Genomic DNA, 17,141 nt, shown 5'->3' with positions numbered 1-17,141 from the left:
CCGTTGGTCCCAGTTTTGTCTCTAGAACCACAGAGATCAAGGCTGATTTCTCCTTTGCAGATCATGGTACGTCAAATACTTAAAAACAGTGATCAGTAGTTCTGTATCCCTGAACCCCTCCTCCCCTCCACCAAGTCTTTTCTCTTTTGGGATAGAATTGCTTCTTCCCAGCGCTTGTAAATGAAATTCAAGTTCTTACTCCAGCTGGAATCTTTACTATTAAGCTAGACTGCATTTACGGCACATGTTTTAATAGGCAAAGCCTCATTAATTTGATACGTGCCTACATTAGGCTGAGTTTATCTTTGTACCAACCACAACAAAAGAGTTGGCTAACGTATTCATTGCCTTAAGATTGCAGAGCAGTGTTTAAGCTGCTTAAGAGAAGTAACTGTGTTCAAATACCCCTAAGCTCTTTTGAAAAATTACTAGGTCAGTTACAAATCCATTCCCACCTCTTCACTAAGACGAGGGACTGGAGGACGGCCTCTAGGCAACTCTGAGTCACGTCTAGCTTGCTATTTGAACTTGAATAAAACTCCTTTCTTAAGTGTATTTTCTCAAGAGCTTTCCCTCCCAGGAACATGGAGTAGGTGAGGGTAGGGGGTGTGGTGAAAGTGTCTGTGCCTAATGGGGGAGGAGGGCCTAGGGCTGGCGAAGGAAGTGCTTCCCTTGGGTCTGGCCTAGGGGATCTGGAGGACACCCACTCAGATGTCTGCCTCCCCGTCTAGTTACATAACTGTGTGCAGCAAGCTGGGGGCATTTAGGGCAACAGGGAGTGGAGGTGTCAGTGCTGGGTGGGAGAGCCCGCCCCCTCCCCGCCATTCATGCTTTTGCCAAGGGAGCTGGATTGGACTGGTGGATAGCCCTTTTGTGACCCTTTTCTTACATGCTGAATGACAGAAATGTGTAGGAGAGGTGCGGCTGGGTGGGCTCACGAGAGATTCGGGGGTGTTCTACTGTGTAGGGAGTTCGGCCCCTTTAAAAGGACAGAGCACTTTGGTTAAGGAAAGGGAGTGACGGGTGCATCCCTTGAACATGTGATGAGATCTCTTAAGGAAAGCATTTAAAGATACAGAGTAAGAAGCCCAAAGCTTAGGGGATTTTGCCTGGGAGATCATTTGGATTGGAAATGGGTCATGAGAGAGACAACTTCAAGGATAAAATGAGCTGCATGTATTTAAAGGTGGTGCTGTCCCGATAGAAGGGCTCTTTAAGGGGCATAGGGAGGTGTGCTCATTAAGAGGAAGTGATGGCAGGACACTTGAGACGTGCATGCTCACAGGACCAAAGGCAAGCACGGTGAAGGCATATGAGCAGTGTGATGAGAGGGAAGGTGAAAGCTCTCTTGGGTCTCGGGTATGATGACTCAGATGCACTAAGGTGTGAGAGGAGGGGAGATGTTTGGATATTTAAGGATGGAGGACCAGAAGGGCTAATCTGACAAGGAAACAAAGGAGCGTGACACTGGCCGACTCTCCTGGGGAGAGGTTGGACACCCGAGGAAAGGAGTAAGGGGACAAATCAGCAGCAAATAAAACCAAGGTTATAATGATCTCTGAAAAGACAGCCAGGGTCTTCAAGTGTGAGCTGCAGCTTATCTGAAGGATGCAGAGGATCAGCAACCCTTTCCTTCTCTCTGGACAGTGGCACGGAAAATGGGCTGTGATGCAGCACGAGGATTTAGGTAAAGATTTCCTGTTTGGAGCCGCTATGAGGGCAGTCGGGAAATTTGCTTGTCTAGTACATTTGAGGTTTGATTGGCTCTTGGAGATTAGGGTAAACAGGGTGGGCTGAATTTGGAAGCTAGTCACTGGAATTAATCCCCCCCCCCCCCCCACACCCTGGGACCTAGTCTCCCAGGCTTTGTTCTCCTGTGAGGCTGCACACTGCGGGCCTGGCTGAGAGCTCTCCCACTGGCTCCCAAACTGTTAGCTCCTCAAGGTCACCAAGGTCACTGCTTGCTGACCTGGTAACTAGTCTCATACCATTAATGGTGGTAAGGACATTCCAGTCACGCTCAGGTAACACAAGAATTTAAAAGTCAAGTGGCAGAAAGTTTCATGCAAAGGGTGTATAAATTACCTTTTTAGTAAGAAAGAAAAAAATATTTATTTTGCCTAAGCTCTCTTTAGCTATAATTTAAGCCTGTTTCCTCTGGCAAGGTGCTCTGTGGTTAACCAACCTGTCAAAACAATACTCAGGTATCTGGATATGGTTAAGAGCCTTGCACTGTAGCATCTATTTCTTTCAATTACAAATGGGCATGGATATCCTCTTGTTAAGTCCATTCTTCAAAAGTCCTACTTCTAAATCATCACCTGGGAAGTTGCAGAAAATACAAAGTTTCCACCCCAGACCTGCCCAATCACACACTCAGGGAATGCAACCCGGTGACCCATGTTTTAACCAACCCTCCAGGTGACTGTGATGCAAGCTCCAGTTTGAGAGTCACTGTTTCAACATACACGGCAGAGGGTTGAAAGCACCTGTCCGGTATTAGGCAGAGCGGACGGGCTCATTCTGGTTCTTCCATCCCCCTCCCCTATTAATATGTCAGGATTCTCTCCTAGGAAAAACATAAAAGCCTTACCATACTGGAGGTGGAGGACAAGCAAAGACACATTTATTGTCTTAAATTTGCGAGTCACTGGCTTTTACACACAATTCCACTGAATCCTTAAAATAGTATGAGGCTGTTACTATTTTATCAGATAGGAAACTAAACTAAATTAGGTAATTTACCTAAAGACACAGCTGCTACATAATTGGATGGGATTTGAGTCCAAGTCAGATGTCTTTTTTATCAGAGTATGTTGATTCCTTATGGACAGGTCAGTAGTGGCATAACTCATACAGGGAAAAGGTATCCAATAGTGTGTTATTTTAAAAGAATGTGCTATCATTCTTTTAAAATAACACAATTCATCGTTAACAATGCCCAAGTCTTTACTATTTAAGTAAATAGCATTTACTTAAATAGCATTTCTGAGCAAAGTGTGCCATCTTGCACTGTAATCTCAATTTTGTTCTTTCTGGGGAAACAGCACCAGGTAGTTGCATTTATCTACTGTACTGTGAAACTGTAATATATTCAGGTCATCATTCTGCATTTCATGAGAGGCAAATGGCTTAAGCCTGCTGGGCCTATTTCTTTTGCCCTTGTATTACCATTTCTATTTCCATGTACAGAGTTAATAATCCACCCCAACCCAATCTGTTTATCACCTGCAGCAGGCTTGGAGCACAACCAGTTGGCCCCTCCAGTCAGCTCATGGATGAAGGTTCTCCATCAATGTAGGTCAGTGGCGCTTTCTCCAGGAACTGGCAACTCACGTCCAAACCCTTCAGAAACAATGTATAGACCCTCTAAACCAGGTAAAAATCATGGTCTAAACAGACTTTTTTAGCTTGCTAATCAGAGTATCTTGTGGCATCCAGTCTCAGCCTGTCTTGTAATTCTAGAATTTGTAGGATTGTTGAACCAAATAGGAAGAAACTCTACTGTCAGCTCTCAATTAGCTGCACCACTGGAGAGGAACGTGGTAGATTTAAAAAATTTGGTTCCATTTGGCTTTGGAATGCATTGTGATTTTTTTCAGCGGATTAACTTTCCTAATTATATTTTGCACAGCCTAATATTAACATGCATCTGTACTCCCTGAGCACGTAATATCTAACATTGAGAGTTGGGAGATGCAGCAGAGGAGTCCAAAAATGTGCTGGTCTCAGGGAATGACAATGTTGTTATGGAAAATCCACACATGGATAATAAAGTGCTCTGCAAATACTAAATCAAAAGCAGAGAAGGCAAATTAGGAATTCTCTATGGACACGTGAACAGAGTAAAAAAGCTTATTAAAATTCAAAAAAAGGGACAGACTTTCAAAAATCATCTTGGGTGTTAATGGAGTCTGATGGAAAAATTAGGATAAAGTAGGGTCGATGAGTTACTGGGTGGTCTTTAAGAAAACCTCAAGCAATAATACCAAAGCGTTTTAAAAGAGCGTTTAAAATGAATTTTATTATTTGAATTTTACAAGTAGTCTTTAAAGGCTTCAAACAAGAACTCTGTTGCAAAACTCTAATAAATAGCTTGCCCCAAGTCCCCAAACAAAATAAAAACTAAACTCAGAAGGAGAAGCAAGACTTCAGAATGCTTGGATGTTAGCAATATTTCTCATTTACAAAGAGATACCAGGCAATGTACAATCTCCTTCATACAAGTCAGAGAGAAAGAGACAGACAATTGAGATCTTTACATAAGCACTCCGAAATCTTCCTATTTCCATGACAGAAATGTCACCAGAGAAAAGAAAGCCCATGGAGAAATCACAATCATGAATGAAACTGTAGCATAAAAGTCTGGTGATGGGGGTTGTGGGAGAAGAAAGGAAAATCCATCCCGTTTATTTCAGGGATGGAGAGAGGAATGGGGTGAGATTACTTGGGGCAGGGAACTTCCGAGCAGATGCTGCTGGATTGCTGGACGTTCCCTTAGACCAGAGTCGCCACTGAAGGGGCACAGGTGGCAATGTAGTGACACTTGTGAAGGCAAGGAACAAAGCCACCAGGAGCACCCCTGGGGCCTCTCAACACTAGTGACCCAGTGTCTCTGTTGTGTGCAGGACTGAGAGCCTTGGAACAATGGCCAGGGGCCCAAAGCAGCTGCATCACTAGACAGGAAAAACAGCACATCAGTCATTTCTGCAGCAGACTCCTCTGGCTGGCCACACAAGAGTGCAGAAAATGCTGGGCTGAAATTGCACACTGGGGCATGCAGGTCTCAAAAGCCCATTCCATGATCACAGTCATTGCTCCTGACAAGTAAGCATTAAAGTTCACAATTTAACATTCAGTTTTCCTAGTTACACATACTGGTGAAGTCTTGCTTTGGAGAGAAGGATTTGCTAATTTATTAATAAGATCATTTTGAGCCCGGTAAAAACACAATTTTGCCACATTGTTATCTTTAAAAATCTCCAACAAAACTATATTCTTGACCAAAATGCATACAAATCATAAGACTTTTTAGTTTGGAAGAAGTCTGAAACTAATTACTATTTCGAACCAGGAAGCTATAGGAAGGCTGATTCCAATTTAGAGGGACTCACTTAAGCCAAACAAAAAGGGCTCCAGCTCAAAGGAGCACACAGCACCTGGGACCATTTCCCCAGAGAAAGGAAGGAGGAAGTAGTGATGTCATCATGCAGGATGGAAAAGGGGCGTGGCCCGCAGGCTCCGTCTCTGCCTCTCTCTGGTTCACTGATTTGTTATCGTTAAGTAACCCCGATCCTGCTGATCTCTGTAAGATAGGGACAGACATCACTAGCTCATGCACAAGCCATTCGAGGGAGGTAGGCATTTTCTAAAAGTACCTCCCTCCCCAGGCATTTTAGGAACGAAGGTAAGGAAATCCCCCTCCCCAAATAAACAGTTTTTAAAAATTTTATTTTCCTAGGAACAATGACATTTGTCAGGATAACGAGGGAAAGCTTGGGTTACCTGAAATAGATGATAAGAAAGAGCTGATGGAAATAGAGGCAGATGGGCCAGCAGGTGGGGGGGAACCCTGGTCCTAGGCCCAGTTTCTTTTTAAATACATAACAGATAAAGATATTGTGCAAAAAAATAAAGACATTCACATTTTAGCAGTTAAACTTTTATTTTACTTTTTAAAATTTTTATTTACCTTTTTCTTTTTCTTTTCTACAAAAGGCAGATAATGATTGTTGATCTGCAGTTGTCGCATTGTGCACTCCCCAAATGGGGGCAAAGTCGGGGGCTGGGGCGGGACGAAGGGGCAGGCACCCCGCGGCCCCCTCTCCCGGCCTAGCTCATGTCGATGGTGTTGAAGACCCACTCCGTGAACTTCTTCAGCTTGTCGGAGGCATTCTGGGACTCCTCCTGCAGCCTCAGGTTGTCCTCTCGCAAGTGCTGAACCTCCGCCTGAAGGTGGGCTTTGTCTTCTTTTTCCTGGGAGGGCGAGTGGAGCAGAAAAGAACTAAGAGGGTGGCTGTGGCTCTGGGTGCACCCTTCACCCATTTCCCTCCTTCATTCCACTAAGCACCTGTCTACGTGGCCTGGCGCTGGGCCTTAAGATGCTCTGGCCCAGGGAAGGGGACTGCCAGAGACATCCACCACAGGCTTGTTTTGGAATGTAAATACATGACTGCGTATTTTAATGTCTTTGTTAAGTTATAAGGAATAAGGGCTGTCTTACATTTTAGACAATTGTTCTGGGGGCTGCTGTCAATATGAAGCCACTCAAGAAACAAACAGCATCTAGTTATTTTGGTGCAAGAGCCTGGATGACAGTGAGGACATGTGGGTTTGGGCTACGGGACCAGGGGTGGGGAGGCTGGGAGAGGGCTGGCTGAGGTTTACAGGCGGTCACAAAAAAGGGAACGCTTTTTCTGTACACGTGACAATGAAAGCCTTCTTGCGCTATGTGTGTCAGTGGGAATCAAGCTCTAAGCAGCCCCCTAAACACGTGTGTACCGAGAAAGTAGGGAAAACACCCACCTTATTCCACTAACACTATCGACAGAGGGCTCTCACAGTTCAAGGGCAGCTTGCCTGGACTGGGTAAGCTGCTTTGAGAATATGTGCTTACCTTCTTCAGATCTTCTCGAAGCATCTTCAGCATACCTTCCAGCTGGTCCACTTTAGAAGCCAGAGTGGGTGAGGAATCTTTACTGCTGGGAACAAGAAACAAAAGACCACGTTGGCGGGAGCCTCCAAGGCTGGCTAGGTTTGGCTTTTTTTTTTTTTAAAGGAGGCGGCTGAATTTACAAAATGGTTTTCAATGGTAAATTACTCAGTGTGGCGACACAACTGTTTATTTTCATTGTAAAAAAAGAAAGCGGCAGTCTTAACAAAAGGTAATACACGCGTGAACCACAGCCAATCAATGGCTTCCTTTGTTAAAGATGCTGCATCTGTGACAAAAGAATATAGGACAGTAAGTGAAAACGGTCGCTTTGGCAGCACAAGAGGAACTTTCTGGCAGACACTGTCAAACAGTGACACGAATCTCTCTTGAGTGGCTTTAAGAAGAGAGTTACTCCTCTGTGTGTTGGGTGGGGGAGGGTTGGTGCAGGTTCTGCCTCGGGGCAACCCTGGTGGGTAAAGCTTGTGACCACTCACCCACCCAGTGGCAGCTAAGTTCTTGTGCCCACATCTTAACTTAGACTAGATTAAATATCCTTAAATATTTAAAAAATAAGACTGCATCTTTAGAAGCTTGTCAGTCCAACCTTAATGTCTTAGCCTCTCCACCAGTATCATCAGCAAACTCCACGGCCCTGTCAACTACCCCCGGCACTCGCCATCTGCCTCGAGGAGGATTCAAGCACGTGCTGCTGCAGCCGCGGCTCTCCAGCACCCCCTGAAAGGAGGTCGGGGTGGAGCGCTGAAAGGCAGGCTCTCTGCGCTCTGGCAAAAACCGGCAGGAAAGGTCTTCAGGTAGTCAGATATTTTCAGGAGTTGATTTTATGAGCCCAATTCTTGTATCTCCTCATATCTAGAAAAGCACTAAAATCCTTCATGGTGACAACTGCTCCTCGTGACTAGCAGAAACCTTCACGAGACCAGCAGAAACCATCTGCAAAACCTATGTGCTTGGACCTCCTAGGTGGGGCCGTGGTTGGGAGTCTACCTGCCAGTGCAGGGGATATGGGTACAAGCCCTGCTCTGGGAAGATTCCACATGCCACGGAGCAACTGAGCCCGTGCACCACAACTGAAAAAAAAAAAAAAAGATACATCGATCAAAACAAAACAAACATGTGCTTGATTGCATGTACTCCTTCACCAAAATCACATATACACTGAGCTGCCCCCCAGCTCTCTGGAGCAGTGTCTCAGAGCTATCTGAGGTGCTGTCTCCCGGGCTGCAGTCCTCGTTTTGCCCTGAATAAAACTTAACTCGCAATGCTCAAGTTGTGAATTTTTTTTACGTCAACAGTTCCTGGCCCACAATGTTCTTATTTTCTCCCATTTACGTGCTAAAAATGCCACGCCAGTGGAACACCAAAAGGAGGGGGAGCTAGCGGACGAGATGGCCACGTCACTGGCTGAACAGATGACACAGCTGGGCAAGGGCTGAAGACCTGCCAGCTCTCCTTCCCCGACTCCCCTCTACTTGAATTCAAGCTCCAAAAAGTTTCCGGGTGAGTTCTAACCAGAAACACAACCTCGGCCTCACACAACCAAGAACCTGAAGGCTTCCGCGCAGACAACTGGCAGCTGCCTCTTTCCAGAGGTCAAGGGGAAGAGGTGGTGACTCTGAACTCTTGGCACCATGAAATAAAAGGTATTCTTTACTTTAAAGATCAAAGTTCACATTAGAATTCCTGACCTAAAATAACCTGTGTCAAAGTCTTCTGCTACTTCTTGATCTACAGCAAGCCCACAGTGGCATGGAATGTCACCGGGCTGTAAATAAAATGGAATGAAAATGACCTCCCACCTTCTAAGACAGGATGACCCATTAAAAGCTGACAGTGAGTGGACTTTAAAAGGGAAGTGATCAGCTGCAATTCACAACCTCACAAGCAGGTCAGGTTTGGATGGGTTCAAGGCCAAAGATGTGACAGAATAAGAGCAGTGCTGAACAGAAAACCCTGAGGCTGGGGGCGAGGCAGGGCTGAAGCAGCCACTGCAGGCTGTCAGTAATTCTCAGCAGCCTGTCCTGACTTCCGAAATTAGTCGTGTGTCTGTGAGTGCACTGATCATCCTTTAAAACATATTTAACTCCATTTATATTTGCTCTTCCACATCATCCTCATCTTGTGCTCCTACAGACTCTACAGAGATTTAAGAACCGTTTAATAATCCTTCCTAAGAACAGTCTTTGCTCACTTAGACGTCTCTTCAACCTAAGAAGGGACATTTGGGGCTCTCCCCTCGACTCTGCAATTTTTAAAAAAGTTCTCAAAAGCCAAACTAACCACCACTTTCCTCCCCCAGCTGTCCCAATGACAGGATAAAGGCAATGTCTGTCACACAACAAACAATCCACTACTTTTATACTTTCTCAGAGAAGAGGGTTTCCTTACCGACTTGCTTAAGACGTCTTCAAGCACAAGTCCCCGATACATCTGTGCGATCTATGGCAGCCTCACTCTTCCTGTTACTGGCTGTTTCTGATCAAGTTTTATAGATACTTGGATTCTTAATCATCCCCAAAAGGTTGTAAGAGATTTCAAATGGATGAAATTATTCTACATCAAGGAGGGCTTACTACGTGTCCACGGCTGACGGTTGGGATGCTTTAATGTATCGGAACATCACACATTCATCCAACAACTTCACCATTTGAGGGGGAAATGGAAAAGTACTCTTAATTCAGCTACTGCTTTTTATACTTCTTATTTTACATACATCTTACCTATCCTGGTGACCCAGTTCTAATGTAGGTCTGAAGCAGAACATTGGGAGCTGCTAAGATGCAGGCACATTTACAAGCATGACCAACTCACAGCTTCAAAACTGACAGACTCAGAAACCTGATTCAAGGGCTAAACGCACAGGAGTCCAAGGATATTTAGCACAAATGATTTCTCTTACCTTACCTAATAAACCCTGAGGACATAAATGTATTCCGGCATTAAATAATAATGAATATTCATAATGAGGACTTTTAAGTCATCAAGAACAGTTTAATGGTGTTTGGAGTATTTGATTACAAAGCATTCTAACTAAAAAGTGAAGTGTCTGGCAATGCAGTGATGAGCTTCTTTCAGCTAATCCGTGGCCTCCACCTGCTGTCTGTCACTAGGGGAGGTGATGCGTGGTGCAGAGTGGTACCCTTGCCAATGGGTGACTAACCTGCCATAAGACTTCATCTGGGCCAGAGCCTGGTCCTCAAGCTGGTCGCTGTTGGATGCAGCACTCAGAGGGCGAGGGTTTTCATCACTAGCAGCAAAGAATGAGGCTCTCTGGACTGAAACGGAGAGAAGAAACCATTCAGTATTTTGGAACCACATCCTGGGCCCTCTCTATCAGAAGAAATGGCCCACACACACAGTCAGATCTAATCAGGGGACAGGAATGCATCGGAAACCTTATCATCTCCCAGCCCTTGTAGGAAAATTTTTTTACTGTTTTAGCTGGAAGAGGATAGTAACATTGTAATTTCTCCTTTAAAAATAGTTGCTGTGACTCAATTTCTATTCCAGCTTTTCCCTTGCTCATAAAAGTACCATTCTATTGTTTCCCCGGAAATAGGCCTTGTGCCAAATTTCCAGACCAATGCTTTCCACTCAATGACAACATAAAACACATTAAAGTGCTAGTATGAAGCTTCTTGAGGCTTCCTGAAGTATGTTTTCCATAAGACTCCTGGCCACCTTGGTGGGCTTTAGCCTAGGTCCACACCACCTGTTTCAAAATACACCAACTTCAAGCTTGAGCCAAGAAACAAAATCAAATTTTTAAAAACTCTCCCATTAAAAAACTAAAACTTCTCTGCAGCAACATGGATGGACCCAAAGATTGTCATACTGAATGAAGTCAGAGAGAGAGACAAATATCATATGATATTGCTTATATGTGGAATCTAAAAAAAGGGTATAAATAAACTTATCTACAAAACAGAAACAGAGTTACAGATGTAGAAAACAAACACGGTTACCAAGGGGTAAAGTGGGGAGTGATAAATTGGAAGATTGGGACTGACATATACACACTATATAAAACAGATAACTAAATAAGGACGTACTGTACAGCACAGGGACCTCTACTCAATATTCTGTAATGGCCAATATGGAAAAAGAATCAAAAAAAGAATGGATATATGTATACTGTAGAACTGATTCATTTTGCTGTACACCTGAAACTAACACAACATTGCAAATCTACTACACGTCAATAAAAATTCAAACAAAAAGCAAAACTTCTGTGATTTTATATGAAGGGGAGCGACCAACACATTGAAATTTACAATCAAGTTAGTTCTGGAGAATTGCCATCAGCTAAAACGGGGATTCACTGTTCACTGCTTTGTGGTTGCCTGAATTCTGAATTCCACGGCCTATGCAATTTCCCCTCAAAACTGGAGCCTGACTGAAGAGCAACTTTCAATCCTTCCAAGTAAGAGCAAGAAAACGAAAACTCAAAACCAATCACCTGCTAGCGTCATCACTTTACAAAGACCATTTTAGCATCAAAAAATCTGGAAGGACAACCTTAGAGTCAGTCTATTAAAAAAAAGACCTATGACCACCTTATGTCAGTGCAGACAGCAATACTTTTAGTTATTTTCTACTTCAGCAGAGCAGGTCAGCAACTAGCCTACAGGCCTGCATTTAAGGACCACTGGCTTAACGCAAGCACACAGCCAGTGCGTTGACGTAGGAACAAAGCAGGCAGAAAGCACACACGCCACCACACACCCGAGAGAAGAGTGAGAAGGGCAGAGGGAGCACGGGGCTGGGCCAAGCAGGACGAGCATCCTAGCAGATCCAACTGTGCTGCATTGAGCAATGACGTCTTTACGACGTGATGAAAAACTCTCCCTGGACGTGTGCTATTTTCGGTCACGTGACAGCTAGGACTCCCCTGAGCTCTCCTTTTCCCAGATACTGGGAGGCGAGGCATCCGTGTTATGAATTCCTACATAGAGGAAACACTGGGTTCCACCTGATTAAATCTGACAGTGGGGGGGCCCTCTGCCATGTGCTTAAGAACTGTTCGCACAACTGGTTTCTGGCTGTGCTGGTGAAATGCGTGTGCTGTCAATGTGTCCAGGGCACTCACACTGCCCACGACCTCGGCGTGGCCCAGCCTGGATCATCAGCGGACTCACCCTCGTAGGCCTTGGCGGCATCCACCAGGTTGGACCAATCCAAATCCGCAGCAGCGTCGGGCAGGGGCATCAGGCCGGGGTCGGGCATGGGCGGCCTCCGGGTCTCCTGGACGTCGGTGAGGGAGCTGTCCGAGGCCGAGAACTCTCCTGCAGGAAAGGATGAGGATAAGATGCTTCTCGTGCCCACAGGAGAAGCACTCAAAGTTTTACCTGTTTTCTGTTACCACAATAGATTTGTAAGTCATTGGTTACCTGGAATCAGTTTCTAGTCTAACAGGCCATTAGTGGTCATTCTAACGCTGAGTGGAGCTAGGAACTGAATTCCTCCAATCTCAATTCATTTTTGTATAACCTCCCACTGTCCCATTTCAAGTGGTGTGAACCTTGGAAAAGTTAGTTCTGCACCGAGGCAATGTGTCTGCTTTTGCGGGAGCTGCTTGTCTACAGTGGGACCCAGGGCAGCTGTGGCACCTTACGTTTCCTCACAGAGTCAAGGGATTCAGCCTGGGGTGAAGGGACCCACTTCAACAGAGAGCTAGGTTTGGTGATGCGTATTTGAGGGGAGAGTAAAGCTTATTTTTATCTGCATTGGAACCTGCGATCAGACTGCCCTCCACATGGACTCCCTGTGTCCCTGGGACTGGTGAGGGGCAGACGCATCCCTGGTCCATGTCTGTCCTGTATCCCAGGGATGGCCCAATGGTTTCTGCAGTTGGATATATCCAAGGAGGTGTGAGAATCAAATCAGAGCACGTGAGAGTGAGTGCTGGGTCACCCAGTGGAGTTAACACACGTTAACTGGTGCTGGCATCCTTCTCCCCCAGGATGTGCTAAGCAACTCTGAGCAACAGTTTTCAATTTACAGCAGCCCAACAACCCAAGCCCCTTCTAAGGTGACAATTTTTTAAAATACAAATATTCAACTGTAGTGACAACTCATCTCTGCTTAGCCCGGGGACAGGAGGAATGGGCATAAATGAGCCCCTCTGTGCAGTGGAGGGTGTGCTGTTACTGCTCAGGATCGCACAGGAGGGAAACGCAGCTCAGGAAATGAAGATGCTCTCAATGGGGCAGAAGCTGGGGTGGAAACGGGGGCAGAGTGTGTGCCGCCATGGGAAGGGCTGCCTGCGCAATGTGACTGTAACACTAAAATCCATGCAAACACAGGGCTAAAAGCAAAGACGCTCTCAGTTAAAATCTGTAAGCGACTCTGGAAATGACTGTTTACAAGGAGTTAAAAAGTTTTGTCAATTATGACAGCCTACAAACCAGAGTATATTTAGTGCTTGCTTCCCCTTTCAAATTACATAAAGGACTGCTCTGAAGTGCAGCTGCTCGTTATTAATGTGCTTAAAATTAGCAAAATTATGAGTAAATGGAAATCAACAAATACTGCCTGATATTAAAGGCTCAGTTCTATTTAAGCGTGCTCCCACCAAGGGTAAGTAAGTAGTTGGAATGATTTACAATGTTGCATTAGTTTCTGACGTACAGCAAAGTGATTCAGTGCGTGTATGTGTATATATATATGTATATGCATATTTATTTTTCCTTTCTCAGATTCTTTGGAACAGACAATTTTGTGTGTCACACACAACCTTTCTGCCCTTTATCTCTGGGGCCCAAATTTCCATTTGGAAAAAAAAGAAGTTGCCCGTTCCTCACACACATCTCAGTGGTGGTCACACCAATGAGGCCAGGGCGTAGGGACCAGCCCGCCAAGGACGGTGGGATCACTGCGGCTGCTGCCCGACTTTCAGGAGAGCAAGAAGTGATGGGAAGGAGCTGGGAAGGGTGGGCCGCTCCGTCCCTTCCTCAGGGCCAGGCCTTCAACCCCATGCTCCTCAGCTGGACAGTGAGGGTGTACGAGGCATATTTCCAGGCTGTTCTCCTAAATGTGAGCTTCTAGTAGAAGGCAGGGCCTACTGTGACATGACACATGCAGGCAGGCCTTCACAGAGGGTTTATGTTTATCCCTATAAAAGTTTACAAAATGGGGAAGTGAAAGAAACATTCAAGGTAGGCAGGAAGTTGTAAGAGGAATGGAGTGCAGGGAGAGTGGTCCCAATGCAGGGAGAGAAGGGGAGAGGAAAGGTTACTATTTAGATCACCACTAGGAGGTAGTTTCTAGTGTCCAGATGGTAAAAAGTGGTCATTTCATGTGTCAGATTTGGTTCATAGAAGGTGACCTTTCAGAGCAAAGAGAAATCAGGTTCAAGCTGTAGTTGGCCCTCTTATAAAGAGGGAGGTGGGGGAAGCCGGAGTGATCTCTGATGTCTGCCATGGGTGAGAAAGGAGAAGGGAACTGGGTAGGGAGCAGGACGGAGATGACGGAGGAACAGTCACGGGAGTGGGTTGAGAGCTCAGAAAAGATGCACGGAGAAGGCAAGGTAGGAGATTTAAAGAAAATACTGTGCCAGAGAAGAAGCAGAAGGAAAAGAAACTGGGTATGAATGGACACAGAGATAAAAGCTGCAGAACTACCTGAAAGAAAAAGTGCAGAAGGGAGGTGGGGTTACAGCCATATGTATAATAAGCAGGAACACGGCCAGGCAATGGCGGGAGGGTAGGTGCAGAACCCTGGAATGGAGTTGGATAGAGTCGGATAGAGAGAGGAGAAAGAAAAAAAGCAATTTTTTTGGTCCCCGAATATGGCTCTTAATATAACTGGGATCAAGTAAGGTGATGGAGGAAACAAGGCACGTATGAAACAGAGGGAAGAACACGAAGGTGCCCGGCATCAGTGAGCCTCTTCCTATATAATACTCACTCAGTGAATGACTGAGGCAACAAGTGAGTGGCTGACACCGCAGGTAACACTCTCATAGCCAGGAAAGACAGAACAACGGTGTGGCTTGGGGAAGCCAGTGGATAAAATCCTCTAAGAAATAACGAATCCGTTGTTAGCCAAATTTGCCCAATCTTAACAGCAGCTGGGATGTCCGGTAAAAATACTAACTCCCAAACCACACTTTTGTATTCAGATTCAGCAGGTCTTGGATAAGGTCTAGAAATCTCTGCTTTGAACAAGCATCCCAAAGGAGAACCTGTATACACCACAGGTGCCCCAGTTTTGCGGCTACTGCTCAGCGGCTGCCCCTTGATGGCCTGGCTCTGGAGGCCAAGGGGCGCTTATGTTCCTGGGTCCGCCGGGACTAACACCCGAAGAGACGGTTCTTGGCAGGCTACCCCTCCACCGCCCCACGGACACTGCCAGACTGCAGACTGAAACACACCCCAATCTTTCGGTGAAAGCGTCCTATCTGCTTGTTCTGGAGCTCTGGCCAGAGCACAGCCTTCTGGTTTGGCACATGTAGAGGCCTTTAATGTGCCCTCAGGGAACAGAGGCCAGTGGACACAATCTTTGTGCTCTCCATCTGCCTCACTCCAGCTCACAGGCGTCTCCAGAAAGGAGCTTAGACACACATCTGGTTCCCCAATATTTGTGACTGCCACCCAGCAGACACCTCCAGGTCACTGGTGGCTGGAGGGCGACGGGGGTGGGGAGTGGGGTGTGTGTGTTTATACTTGCAGTCCCACAGGGCTGTACATGCGAGGGTGAGCCGAAAATGATCCACACTCTGGCTGTGGAGGTTCTATAGCCAGAGTGCGGATCATTTTCGACTCACCCTCATATTTGTATATTTTAAAAGGTGCTGCCTGAGATTCTGATTGCCAATCAGCCTGAATCTAAGAGATCCATCCCTTGGGAACACTGCCAGGTCTTGTCACACCTTCAAATTGCTAAAGGCTATTAAAAATGAAATAGGTGCTTGGACAGTCACAAAGGATTGAGAGACCACCAAGAGCTAGGGCAGGGTAGGAAGATAAGGTTCATCTTTTACATGAGGCCACTTCATCAAAGCTGGGAGAGGCGGCTGTTTTATCTAATGCATCGAAACAAATACAGAGTCAAGGAAGATGAAGAAACAAAGGGAAATGTTCCAAATGAAAACACAAGAAAAACCTCAGGAAAATTTTTCAATGACATGAAGATAAATAACTTACCTGATAAAGAGTTTAAAATGATGGTCATGAGGAAGCTCCGGAGAAGCAAGGATAAGCACAGTGAGAACTTCGACAAAGACACAGAACATCTAAGAGGGTACCAAACAGAAGTCACAGAAGAATACAGTAACTGAACTGAAAAATACCCTAGAGGGGTTCTACAACAACCTAGATGAAGCAGAAGAAAGATCAGTGAAGTCTAACATGGGGTCGTGGAATTCAGCCAATCAGAGGGGCAAAAAGAAAAAAGAATGGGAACTTCCCTGGTGGTCCAACGGTAAAGAATCTGCCTTGCGATGCAGGGGACGCAGATTTGATCCCTGCTCAGGGAACTAAGATCCCACATGCCGTGGGTGCAACTCCCGTGTGCCACGACTACTGAGCTCATGTACCTCAACTGGAGAGCCTGTGTGCCACAAACCACAGAGCACACGTGCCCTAGAGCCTGTGCACCACAACTAGAGAGAAGCCCGCATGCCACAATGAAAGACACTGCATGCCTCAACGGAGATCCCACGTGCCGCAACGAAGACCCGACGCAGCTAAGAAAAAAGAATGAAAAACCAAAGATAGCGTAAGGGACTTACGGGGCAACATCAAGTGGACCAACATTCACATCATAGGGGTCCCAGAAAGAGAAGAGAGAAAAGGGCAGAAAACTTATTTGAAGAAATAATGGCTGAAAACTTCCCTGATCTGGGGAAGTTAAGAGACATCCAGGTCCATGAAGTCCAGAGAGTCCCAAAAAGATGAACCCAAAGAAACCTATACCAAAACACATAATTAAAATGTCAAAAGTTAAAGAGAAGGAGAGAATCTTAAAAGCAGGAAGAGAAAAACAACTTGCTACATAGAAGGCAGTCCCCCACCCCCATTAGATTATCAGTGCATTTTTCAGGAGGAACTTTGCAATCCAGGGCAGAGGGGAGTGGCAGGATTCAAAGTACTGAAAGGAAAAAATTCCCAACAAAGAACACTGAACCTGGCAAAGCTGTCATTCAGAACTGAAGGAGAAATAAGAGTTTTTCCAGATAAACAAAAGCTAAAGAAGTTCATTACTATACTGGCCTTACAAGAAATGTTAAAGGGACTTCTTTAAGCAGAGGGAAAGAGTGCTAATTAGTAATAAGAAAACATATTAAAGTATGCGTCTCACTGGAAAAGGTAAATATATAGTAAAGGTGGTGAACTTGTAAAGCTAGTATGAAGGTTAAAAGAAAAAAGTAGTAAAAATAACTATAATTATAATAAGTTAAGGGATACACAAGATAAAAAGATGTAAATTCTACATAAAAACATAAAATGGGGGGGAGTAAAAGAGC

At 45.4% G+C, this 17,141-nt stretch overlaps 1 protein-coding gene across 12 annotated transcripts in view; it reads right to left on the bottom strand.

Annotated features, from left to right (window-relative positions):
* Positions 1-4,012: 4,012 nt before the first annotated feature.
* The window catches only part of SIPA1L1 (signal induced proliferation associated 1 like 1), a 443,906-nt gene continuing 430,777 nt past the window's right edge, over positions 4,013-17,141 (bottom strand). For 11 of the 12 annotated variants that reach the window (XM_057730455.1, XM_057730457.1, XM_057730458.1 and 8 more), the window contains 4 exons: positions 11,812-11,958; positions 9,834-9,948; positions 6,617-6,701; positions 4,013-5,976 (listed from right to left, as the gene is read on the bottom strand). In XM_057730455.1, the coding sequence (XP_057586438.1) occupies positions 5,833-5,976; positions 6,617-6,701; positions 9,834-9,948; positions 11,812-11,958 (491 nt within the window). In that variant the 3' untranslated portion in view covers positions 4,013-5,832. The remainder of the gene's footprint in view (positions 5,977-6,616; positions 6,702-9,833; positions 9,949-11,811; positions 11,959-17,141) is intronic. The other variant, XM_057730466.1, reaches the window with a different exon arrangement.

The sequence above is a fragment of the Hippopotamus amphibius genome, chromosome 4 (genome assembly GCF_030028045.1).
Source record: "Hippopotamus amphibius kiboko isolate mHipAmp2 chromosome 4, mHipAmp2.hap2, whole genome shotgun sequence".
In the NCBI taxonomy this organism is placed as follows: domain Eukaryota; kingdom Metazoa; phylum Chordata; class Mammalia; order Artiodactyla; family Hippopotamidae; genus Hippopotamus; species Hippopotamus amphibius.
The sequence above is the reverse complement of the archived record's forward strand: the minus strand, read 5'-3'. Positions and strand labels throughout refer to the sequence as shown.